Genomic DNA, 12,243 nt, shown 5'->3' with positions numbered 1-12,243 from the left:
CTCAGGAATATTATCTAACCTGCCACACCTTGTGACTTAAACATATATTTCACTTCTTCATAGGTATCTCCTATGAATAAGACTAAGAACTGAAGAACCAAATAGCTTGTTGTTTGCAGAGAGGCCATCATTACAATTGTGCATTGTAACAGTCAAGCCACCGACCCAATTTTATGATATTTTTTTCAGCTGTTGTTAAGCAAATGTGGCAGTCATAAACCAAATGCCACAGATGTTAAGCAAACCAATGGTTCACTATAGGTGTGACTTTGTTGAAAATCGGAAACGCCAGTATTTGGCAAATGTCATCAGAAATATCACAACTTGCAATTGACCATAAATGCATTCATCTTGCTGAGTGCCCTAAGTTCAGTCACATGACCCTAGAAAGGTCAACTGTGGGAACTTCAAACCTGGGTTGTAAGACTTTTGAGTCAGTTATAACTTCAAATAGTCACTAAGCAATCAGTTGTAAGTGTAAGGACTATCTGTATTCTTAGATAAAGATATATTAGCAAATGAAGGCAAGTAGCCACAATTCTTGTTTAGTAGCACACACTTTCCTCCATTGCTTTAACTATACATGATCTAGCCGCATGCTGTTGAAAATAATACTCTAGCCACAAACATGCTTTGCTCCTTTTCATTTAAATTTCTCAGGACAACTCTAGGAATTACAGGGAAGCAAAACAAACAAAAACACAGTTAAAGAAAACAAAAATTCCAGTTTAGGAAAAGGAAGGAAAAAATGGGGCCATGTAGTATTAACATTATTTTAATACAGCCATAAATATAGCCATTGTCCTTAAGTTATATATTCAGAATTGTGAAACATATTTTCCAAATTAAAACATTAGGAATTCTAGAAAAAGCAATTAAAATAAAAACAACCTTCTAAATGTCCTAGACTTCAATTCATGAAATCCAATTAGTATAAATAACTGAAATAACATATAATGCTCAACTTGTCTGGAAAGCATTAGATAGCACGTGACTAGTCTATTTCATGCAATAATTTCATTTGACATGCTATTTTAAAAAAAAAACTTACCCATGGTAGCAGAGAATATTACAATTCCCAACACATTCATGCCTTCACTAGTTCCTGGCTCTGATTTATAAATCACTTCTGGTGGTGGTGTAATATCCAAAGCAAAATTCTGGATGTTGGATCCATTTTCATCTTGCACACCATAGATTATAATTCGACGAGTAATACTTTCAGATGATGTTTTGCTCACTTTGACAATTGGAATGGTTTTGGTTCGATACTGAAAGAACATAGATTATCTGGGTTATCTGCAGAAGGATACTCCATTGCAGTGTTTCTCATTCTTGGCAACTTTAAAACTTCAACTTCCAGAATTCTCCAGATGGGCGGGAGAATTCTGGGAGTTGAAGTCCACCCATCTTAAAGTTCCTGAGCCTGTGAAACACTTCACTATCACTTGAAATTTAAAATTATTTTAAAATTTTCAAATCTGGAATGAAGAAAACAATACAATTGAAAAACAACATTCCAACCCATGCAATTGTAGAAAAACATCTATATCCAGAAAAATTCAAAACATTTCTACAAGGTTAGCATGTCAAATATATTTTTAAATATCCACATTTCAAAGTTGGTAAATATATGCAAAACAGAAATACTGTAGCTCCTCACTTCTTATCCAATAACATTTCCTGGGTCTCGAACTCAAAAATAGTTTTTTTTTTGTTTTTTTTTTTGTGGGAGAATGAGATATAAAGAGGAACAGATCAGGCAGAAAAGCTAATTGTTCTCTGTTTATGGGAACGAAGTTAGGATCCCATCTCCAATTTGTCCTTCTGGATAAACCATATCCAGGGCAATATTTTATGTAGAAAACTGATGCCATTCTCCTCCATTGGTAGCACCTCTCTCTTTTCCTATTACTTTTCTGTCTCTTTTCACAAAAGCTGGAAGAAATGAAATTTAATGTATTAATGGCTTTAACAGTTATTACATGTCCTCCATCTGGAAGCATACATATATTTTTGTCTGGAAATCATTGCCATTTATTATTGCAAGGTTTAAGAAAATACTGATTTTTTTCCAAGGGGGCATTTGAGTGCTCTGGTTATCAATTTTCTCTCTACACTAGAACAAACAATTCAGAGGATACTTTTATATGGGATGGAAGAATAGAGAGATGGTTCATTGGTGAATCAATTAATTAATAAATAGATACAGTCAGGGGTGGGCTTCAAAAATTTTAGCAAGGGGTTCTCTGCTCGGTTGCTGGGTGGGTGTGGTCTAGTTAGCTTCCTGCACCATGTGGGGGGGGGCACGTTTTTGCTTTCCCCAGGCTCCGGAAGCTTTCCTTGAGCCTCTGGGTGGGCAAAAACGGCCTCCCCTGGCTCCAGAGGTCCTCTGGAGGCCAGAACTTACAGTAGGCCTGGTTTCGCCCTCCTTGAGCGTCTGTGTGTGCCTTGCACTTACCTGCATCCAAAACAGGCCACATGTGGATTCCTGGGAGGGGCAAGGTGGGGTGGGCGGGGCAAGTCAGGAGTGGGATTTGGGGTTCTACAAACTGCACAGAATCTTAGCTAGAGGTTCTCCTGAACCCCTGTGAACTCCCAGCAGCTCACCCCGGGTACGGTGTTTTTGTGAAGTCTAATGGGCTGCCATGTGTAGCTTCTGAACTGTATTTAAAAGTTACCCAAATCTATTTGCTACCAGATCTTAGACCCACGTAATGTTAATAATAGTGATAGGAACGAATTCCTATCATAACAAGTCTCCTCTCTTTTTCAATATTATCTACAGGAACATTCCCCAAGAGTTACCTTCCAGATGCATTGGGGTTTGCACTGATAATATATCTAGGGGAAAGAAAGTTGGAGCAGCAATAATTACCACCACTTTCCTCCAAATAAATTCCTCCAGATACCTTAAACTGCATCCTCTCTTTGAGGAACACCAGGTTGGAGAAACTCTGCTTTATATACTACCCAGGAACAGCTTTTAAGGATTGTAGATGAGATCTTCCTGACAGCAATTGGATATACTACAACCTATATACTATAACTATATTTTTGCATACAAAGTTTATGCCTAATACATAACCAACTTGGCATTCCCCACATTTTTACATTTCTACTGTCATCATGAGAAGCGACTGTGGAAATTGTTGTTCATAATATTTGGAAAGTGTCAAGCTACCTAACCTGCATTTAAAAAAAAAAATCAAGACCATATTTCACTTATGGGACTTTGAATAGTTTAGAATTCTATTGTAGGTATTTCTACCTTCTGCTAATTCTCCTATTACTTAACATTTGCTGTTAAGGGTAATAATGAATTGATGATGCTGATGGTGATAATGTGGATGATAATGATGATAATGTTGTTAACCATTCAATCGTGTCTGATTCTTAGCAATTCTATGGACCAGAATCTCTCTACTACCTCTTTGAGTTTTTCTGTACTCTGGCTGGTGTCCGCTTTGATGGTGTCTAGTCACTGTATTCTTTGGTGGCCTAGTTTCCTTTTACCACTAACTCTTCCCAACATAATTAACAGAATAACAGAGTTGGAAGAGACCTTGGAGATCTTCTAGTCCAACCCCCTGCTCAAGCAGGAAACCTTACAGCATTTCAGACAAATTGTTGTCCAATCTCGTCTTTAAAATCTCCAGTGTTGGAGCACCCACAACTTCTGGAGGGTACTCATTTCACTGATTACTTGTTCTAACTGTCAAGAAATTTATCCTTAGTTCTAGGTTGGTTGAATCCGTGATTAGCTTCTCCTTGAATAATTGCTTTCTCCAATGAGAATTTTTAATGTTTGTGGCTATTAGGAAGAGTTCATTTCATTTCATTTATTGAATTTCTAGGCCGCCCAATCCCGAAGGACTCCAGGCGGCTTACAGAAATGAAAATATTAAAAATAATTTTTAAAAACAATGGGACACAACAAAGTTAAAAAGAACACAACATACACCCAATCAGGAGGGGGCTGAACCTCAATCAAGGGGTCAACAGCCCCAGGCCTGCCAGAAATGCCAGGTTTTAATGGCTTTGCGGAAGGCCATGAGAATGGGCAGGGCTCGGATCTCTGGGGGCAGCTCATTCCATAGGGCCGGCGCAGCAACAGAGAAGGCCCTACTCCTAGGTGTCGCCAGCTGGCATTGTCCCGCTGAAGGCACCTGGAGAAGGCCCATCCTGTGCGATCTTATTGGTCTAAGGGAGGTATGTGGCAGAAGATGGTCTCGCAGGTATCCGGGTCCTAGGCCATGTAGGGCTTTAAAGGTAATAACCAGCACCTTGAATCGTGCTCGAAGAACAATGGGAAGCCAGTGCAGCTCGCGGAGGATAGATGTAGTATGGGTGTACCTTGGTACACCCAGTATTGCTCGTGCGGCTGCATTCTGGACTAATTGCAGTCTCCGAACACTTTTCAGGGGCAGCCCCATGTAGAGCGCATTACAGTAATCCAGTCTTGAGATGACGAGGGCATGAGTGATTGTCTGAAGTGCCTCCCGGTCCAAATAGGGCCGCAACTGGTGCACCAGGCGAACCTGGGCAAAGGCCCCCCTGGTCACAGCCGACAGGTGGTGTTCCAAAGTCAGCTGCAGGTCCAGGAGGACCCCCAAGTTGCGAACCCTCTCTGAGGGGAGCAATTTTTCTCCCCCCAGAGTTAAGGACGGACTGGATGGACTGTCCTTAGGGGGCAACATCCACAGCCATTCAGTCTTGCCAGGATTGAGTGCGAGTTTGTTCACTCCCATCCAGACCCTAACAGCTTCCAGGCACTGGCACATCACTTCCACCGCTTCACTGAGTTGGCACGGGGCGGACAGATACAACTGAGTATCGTCCGCATACTGGTGGTATTTAATCCCGTGCCGGCGGATGATCTCGCCCAGTGGCTTCATATAGATGTTAAATAGGAGGGGGGACAGGACCGACCCCTGCGGCACCCCATAATTGAGGGGCCTAGGTGTCAACCTCTGTCCTCCGACCAACACCGACTGCGACCTGTCGGAGAGGTAAGAGGAGAACCACTGTTAAACGGTGCCTCCCACTCCCACCTCTTCCAGCCGTCACAGAAGGATACCATGGTCGATGGTATTGAAGGCCACTGAGAGGTCAAGGAGCACAAGGACAGAGGAATGCCCTCTGTCCCTGGCCCACCAGAGATCATTGGTCAGTGCGACCAAAGCAGTTTCGGTGGAGTAACCAGGCCTGAAACCAGACTGAAAAGGGTCTAGATAATCTGCTTCATCCAAGGTCCGTCGGAGTTGGAGGGCCACCACCTTCTCAACAACCTTCCCTAAGAAAGGGAGGTTGAAGACTGGACGATAGTTTTTAAAAATAGCTGGGTCCAGAGAAGGCTTCTTGAGGAGGGGTCTCACCACCGCTTCCTTAAGAGGCTGTGGAAAGGATCCCTCCATCAAGGAGGCATTCGTAATTCTCTGGAGCCAGCCTTGTGTTACCACCCTGCTGGTCAAAAACAGCCAGGAGGGGCACGGATCCAGTAAACAGGTGGAGGCACTCATCACTCCCATGACCTTGTCCACTTCATCAGGGGTTACAAGACTCTCATTCCAGAAAGTCTGAGCAAGACCCTCCCTCGGCATCTTTGCTGGTTCTGTCCAAATGGAGTCCCGGTCTGTCCGAATCTGAGCGATTTTGTTTGACAGAAACTGAGCGAACTCCACAGCTCGACCCTGCAAGGCATCCCCCATTTCCCCCCCCATTCAGGAGGGAACGGGTTATCCCAAACTGGGCGGCTGGGCGAGATTCTGCGGAGGCAATGAGAGCGGAAAAATGCGGACATTTTGCCACCCGTATCGCCACTAAATAAGTCCTAATAAAGGCTCTTAGTAGTGTTTGGTCGGATTCGGAGTTACTAGCCCTCCAGAGTCGCTCTAGTCGTCTCTTTTGGCGCTTCATCTCCCGGAGTTCCTCAGTAAACCAAGGAGCCCTCCTGGATCCACTGCCGCAGAGAGGCCACAAAGGCACAATCCGATCCAGGGCCCCAGTCGCCGCTATATTCCAAGTGGCGACCAGGGACTCTGCCGGATTGTGGGCAAGAGAGTCAGGTATCTCCCAAGTTCCTTCTAAAATCCCAACGGGTCCATCAGGTGTCTGGGGCGGAACCACTTAATCGGTTCCACCTCCCTGCGGTGGGGGAGTAGCTTCCAAAAATCAAGCCTCAACAGGAAGTGATCCAACCATGACAAGGGCGAGATGTCTATTTCCCTTAACTTGAGATCACGTCACCACTGCCCCAAGAGAAACACTAGGTTGAGCGTGTGTCCCGCTCTATGACTCAGACCCTGAATTACTTGGGTCAAGTCCATGGCTGTCATGGAAGCCATGAACTCCTGGGCCCCATCAGAGCATTCGCCTAAGGACGGCAGATTAAAGTCCCCCAGTACTAACAGTCTGGGAAACTCAATCGCCAACCCGGCTACTGACTCAGGAGCGCAGGCAGGGCTGTTGTGACGCAGCTAGGAGGTAGGTACGCCAACAACAAGCCCACTTGAACCCCTAGGTCCAACTTCAAAAGAAGGGACTCACACCCAACAATCTCCAGAGCAGGGCTCCTGTGAGGCGCTAAAGATTCCCGGATAATAATTGCCACTCCCCCACCCCTTTTTTGGTGTCGTGGTTGGTGGAGCACCTGAAACCCTTCTGGGCACATTTCGGAGAGGGGGACTCCTCCCTCATGGCCCAGCCAGGTTTCAGTAATACATGCCAGGTCTGCCCCCCCGTCAAGTATTAAGTCCCGGACGAGGGGAGCTTTATAAATCACAGACCTGGCATTTAGCAACAGCAACCTGAGACCAGGGCCCTGGCTTCTCCTGCCACCTGGTCCTTGAGTTGAGCTTACAGGGCCGGAACGAGGGATCGCTGTGACGTAGCGAGCCCTCCTTCCCCGGTAATGGCTAGCCGTGTAGCCCCCGTCGTACCTTAGGTGGGTTCATTCATCCAGCAATCACCCCATACACTCTCCATACACAAAAAATTGAGCAGATCTTGACAAAAAATACCACTCAAGTGGAATTGTGCAGAAATCGTGGTCGGAAACCAATGATAATAAAAAGGAGGGAGAGTTCCACAGTCCCTCTCCCTCTTGTAGGTCCGGAGATGCAAGGAAGGGGGGGGGCAAAGTTCCCTATCAAAACTTAGTCAACCCCTTAATTAAATTAAATAATACAAGTGCTGATGATTTTAGAGGTTCTCGTGGCTTATCTGATGAACTGTATATGGTTTATCTAGTTTTTTTCTTATGAATTGCAAAGAAATATTTTTAGGATTCAAAGAGCCGGATTCCCACCTGTTTAAAAGTGGCTTCCACAAGGTTGGCAGGAAACATATTCCTGAAAAGACAAAGAAAACTAGTCAAGGGAATAAATAGAATTTTGAACACAAAGTTTTGCGAGCTACAAATAAGCTGTCATTTATAATATAAAACATTATGTGGCTAAAAAAATAACTTTAGTTTCTTCATGGTAAGTGATTTTCCTATTTTTCCTCTTGTAGAACTTGGGGGAAATTGGAACAATGTGATATTCTGTTAATGTAAGGTTTTTAAATTAATATTTCTAAACATTTATAATAAACGCTATGCAAACATCCTGGCATAAAAAGATGGGAGCTTGAAAACCGTCTGATTCAATTCTTCTATGCTACAATAGTAATCTCTAAGGTTCTCTCGCAACAATGCACCTGTAATTATTTGGAAATTTACTCAAGACTTGTCATTACAGGCTAGTACTGTATGTGCCAGCAGATTTGCTTAGTTTGGTTCAATCAAGCATGATCTGTACAGATGGATAAAGAGACAGATTGCACCAAACATCAAATAAATCCAAACAATTAACAGCATACATGAATCTGGCCATACATTTTTCTCACACTTTCAATTAAAAATTAAATTGTGAATCAGCATGTAATGAGAAAGACATTTTTCCAGAAAAAAGGTTGTAATTTTGAGTAGTGGAAATGTGATTATATTGAAATAAATGTTTCATTTTTATGAAAGGTTTTTAGTTTTCCCCATATTACTGTATTGCCTAAAAAAAAATACATGCTTAGGGCACATGTATCTTCAATTTCCCCAAGAGATCTAAAATTATTCCCTTTCAATTGTCTTTTACTGTTCCAAGAGATCCTGACTCCTCCATACAATCAAATCATCTGGTGTCATAGATTCTATCCATGTACATTAGGAATTTCATTAATTCTGTTTATGATGTGATTTGGATGAAAGGTGCTGCAGACATGCAAAGGATTACTTTGCTGATTAAATGATAGATTAGCAGTTTATGATGGATAATTAATCTGGAGCAACTGTTGGAGGGGTTGCATTCAGATTGAACAGATACTAGGTATGTGTATCTTAGCAACCTTTGAACTTGTGCCTCACTTCCAGCTGCACTGACATGCAATTAGGATTATATGGAAGGAGAAACATCTTTTAGATGGTCATTAGTGATCTAATGTCAAAAAAAGTTTTAAAGATTCTAGCTTGTTGTTGTTTTTATTATTTTTCCTCTTGCAGGAATTAGGACTGTGCCTTTTAATAGATACTAAAAGAAACCAACTCTAAATGTTCTTTGGAAGGACAGATACTGAAGCTGATGCTCAAATACTTTGGTCACCAAATATGAGGAGAGGACCCATTGGAAAAGACCCTGATGTTGGAAAGATTGAAGGTTAAAGGAGAAGGGGATGGCAGAGGAGGAGATGATTAGATTAGTGTCATCAACATAATGAACATGAATTTGGGCAAAATCTGAGAGATAGTAGAGGACAGGGGAGCCTGACGTGCTGTGGTCCATGGGATCGCAAAGAGTTGGACACAATTTAGTGACTGAACAACAATCTGACTGGGACTCTTCCAATATATTTTAAATAGACTGTGGTTTTCCATGGTAAATCATTCTTCAAAATTAACTATGTTGAAATAACCACAAGACAAGGTGCTATTTCACTAGAACAGGAATTTAGGGTCACATCAGTTCTAGTAGACTACAGGCCCTGACAGACAATTTTGATAAGTCACTAAACAAATTAAACTTTGCATGGTGGTAATAGTTGTGTTGTGGAGAAGATTCAGTTAGTCTGGAGTCCTTTCTCTATTTTATAGAAACATAACTCTGAGGGGGGGGGGAAGCAGCTGGCACATAAAACTGAGCAGTTCTTGGAAAAACTTCAAACTACTGATTTTAAAATACTAGATTTCAAAAAACAATTCTGCCCATTTTGAAGCTACGCTGACAAACCTGAGATTTGTGCTTCTACAGTTCTCATTCGTGTTGTATGATACTTTGATTGGTTTATTGGAGGTGGGATCTTGGTGCTGAAGTCTTTCAAACTCTCTCAGCAGATTTTAGATGATTATAATTATTTTCAAATGGACACACGGATCTCAAAGATTACAGTGATGGTACTTTATTTTCAATGGGACTATTTGGTCAGCAGAGATCCATGCCTGCATATTCAGATTCTTCTGGAAGATATGCTGCTTTTAAACATCCCTCTCATAGTGATGCCTTATATTTCTTCATCTCTTTCATATTCTCTCTTAACCAAATGGAACAAATAAGCTGCTAAGACAATATCAGTTTTTAATTCTGTAAAGCTATTAACTGAATACTGCTGATCTTAGTTCTGCTGTAGTTCGTCTAGCTGGAAAGAATTTTTACTGTCAGCAAGGTCCCATCATGTTTCAAAGAGATGCCATGATTTTCTTTCTTTTCCATCTGCTGAGCTGATTTCCTCTTGCTTGCCTTCAAGCTTTTTTGTGCAGCAGCTTTAAGCTGCTTGTCTCTTGAGCAGAAATGACTGGGAATAAAGCTGGTTTAAGACATGTCTGTTAAAATTTCATTTTCAGCTTTGATAACAATGCTAGCCAAATATCCTGTCTGAAGAGTAGCTACATGCTCCTCATTAACTATTTCCATTATTTTTTTTACCCTCCCACCTACCCTAGATCTCTTTTGTTTCTGTTTTTTAAAAACAGAGTTACCTTGAGGTAAGATGGATGGCCAATACATTTTACAAATAAAATAAATAAATGGCCCAATGTTTCATCAGTCCACCAGTCCACTGTTCACAACACAGTCCTTTCAGCAGTTCCAAGATGGTTCCACATTCATTTGCACTATTCGGGTGACCCCGAGGGCACACATAGACCTCCAAGTGGCCTCAATGACTCTCACAGAGAATGCTAACTACCAGACAATTTCAAGGAATATATTTCCTTCCATTTGCCACCATTCAGTCAGAAATAAAGAATCTTCTTGGATGAGAAGCGAAATACGTATCTTCAAGCAAAAAAAACAAAGTCTAGTTGCCTTTTGGAAAAGCACCTTTGGGACAACCATGACCTGGATCATTAAGAATCTCCATAGACAGTCACCATTCATTTGTTCTCTTTGAACAGCTGTGGCTCACACTCTAATAGCTGAATATGTGGATAGGAACAAAGAATTGATGGTTATTGGTGATACAGAAGGAGTGCCTGGCTTACCAAGCATATAAAAATCAGGCCTCATGTTCCTCTTCTTGGGTATAGATATTGCCCAAAGGGGCTTGGAGGGCAGCAAATAGTAACAAAAAAGGATGAGAGAGGCTGGCAGCTCCATACAGCAACCAGTAGATTTACAGAAGTTGCTTAGAATGAATTAAAGAACAGCAAGTAATGGCAGTGTGAGTTGGAAAACACCACTTTGGAAGAAGATAGGGAAAGCATGCCTGTGACCTGTTCCTGTATTAATATTGGGACAAATGGAACCATCCATTCAAGATCTCTCAATAGGATTTATGAAGCATCGCCCACCTTCAGAAGAGTCCTAGGTCTATGGTAAGCCCATCCATTTCCTCTCAAATCATCAGTTTGCCATTCTGATCACAAAATGCAATTCAAGATTAGCATGCTTTGTAATAAGGCTGCATGCCATTGTTCTTAGGTTTTCTGTTTCCATTCTGATAAAATTCTACAACTTGATTAAGCCTTCTCTGAAACATTCGCCAGGGAGATCATGGGTTACCTTTGCAATGTATAACTACGTTTGGCTGTCAGTGAAGATATGTAGACATGTCCATGCCTGGTACCTATGTTTAATTACCACTTTACCATTAATTAATATGGGAAGGAGGATACATTCAAGGACATACAGTTAACAAACACGTCAGCTGCATGCTTACTATGCAAATTGTTCAGGGCCATAAAAAAAGACTCACTCACTGCTTAATTCTAATGGCTTCAGTTATATTTCCACTTAACTCTGCTTCCTGCTATAAACAGCATTAAGTTTGATTTCCAGGTCTTTGCAAGCTGAACCAACAAACATGACAAACATTTCTCAATGTCAACACTGAGAATCCAAAGTTTCTTCTGAGGATTTATGTACATTTATGTTCAGTTTATAATTTACTCATAGTCTACAAGAGAGAGAGAGAGAAGCCAAAAATAAAAGAACATGAAGAACAAATCAAGGAGCTTTCATCACATAATTTTATATCAAATACTGGTGAAATGATCATAATTAAGTAGCAGATGTTTTCTATGGACAAAGTCTCAGCTTCAGTTTCTAGCTCCTTCAATTGAAAAGATCAAATAGCAGGTAATAGGAAATGCCTCCATCTGAGACTAGAGGCCAGTCAGTATATGGAATTAGATATACAAATAATCCGAACTGCCAGAAAGAATTTGGGGGAAAATATTCACAAATACAATCATCTTAATGTGCACTTGATTTAATGTGATTCCATTATTTAAAATAATATTGTTAGATTAGAGATGAAAATAAATTTGATTTCTTTATACTAAATAAGAACCAATGACAAGCTCAGTGTACAAAAGGGAGCCTGCAGTGTGCCATGCCTCTCTTTTAGTAAACTCTCTTCATGATATATATGAAGAATTATAACTTGCCATGAGAAAAACAATTAATTTTCTGTGAGTAGGTGTACAAAATGTATACCCTAGGCCAGGGGTGTCAAACTCAAGGCCTGAGGGCTGGATCTGGCCCATGGGGCTGCCCTGGAAACAGCAAAGGACTGACCTGGGGTGCCTCTGACAGCAAAAACAGAGCTTAAGGGGGGAGGTCACACACAGCCCTCCTGAATGCCTTCTTTGCTGGCAGAGGGTTTCAGGATGCTTTTGCAGCCAAAAATGGAGCTCGGGAGTCCATTTTCGCTGGCAGAGCACTCGGGCCATGCTCACCCTGGCCACGCCTCCCTGCCCCCCCCAAGTCAAAC

At 41.7% G+C, this 12,243-nt stretch overlaps 1 protein-coding gene across 1 annotated transcript in view; it reads right to left on the bottom strand.

The window, feature by feature from the left end:
- Positions 1–12,243, bottom strand: part of SLC1A7 (solute carrier family 1 member 7) — a 50,330-nt gene that overhangs the window by 15,584 nt on the left and 22,503 nt on the right. Inside the window, exons 4-5 of the mRNA XM_032217320.1 lie at positions 7,310–7,352; positions 1,052–1,271 (exon numbers count right to left, since the gene is read on the bottom strand). Coding sequence (XP_032073211.1) covers positions 1,052–1,271; positions 7,310–7,352 — 263 coding nt within the window. The remainder of the gene's footprint in view (positions 1–1,051; positions 1,272–7,309; positions 7,353–12,243) is intronic.

Source organism: Thamnophis elegans, chromosome 5 (genome assembly GCF_009769535.1).
Source record: "Thamnophis elegans isolate rThaEle1 chromosome 5, rThaEle1.pri, whole genome shotgun sequence".
Classification (NCBI taxonomy): Eukaryota; Metazoa; Chordata; class Lepidosauria; order Squamata; family Colubridae; genus Thamnophis; species Thamnophis elegans.
This window is presented reverse-complemented; position numbering and strand designations above follow the sequence as displayed.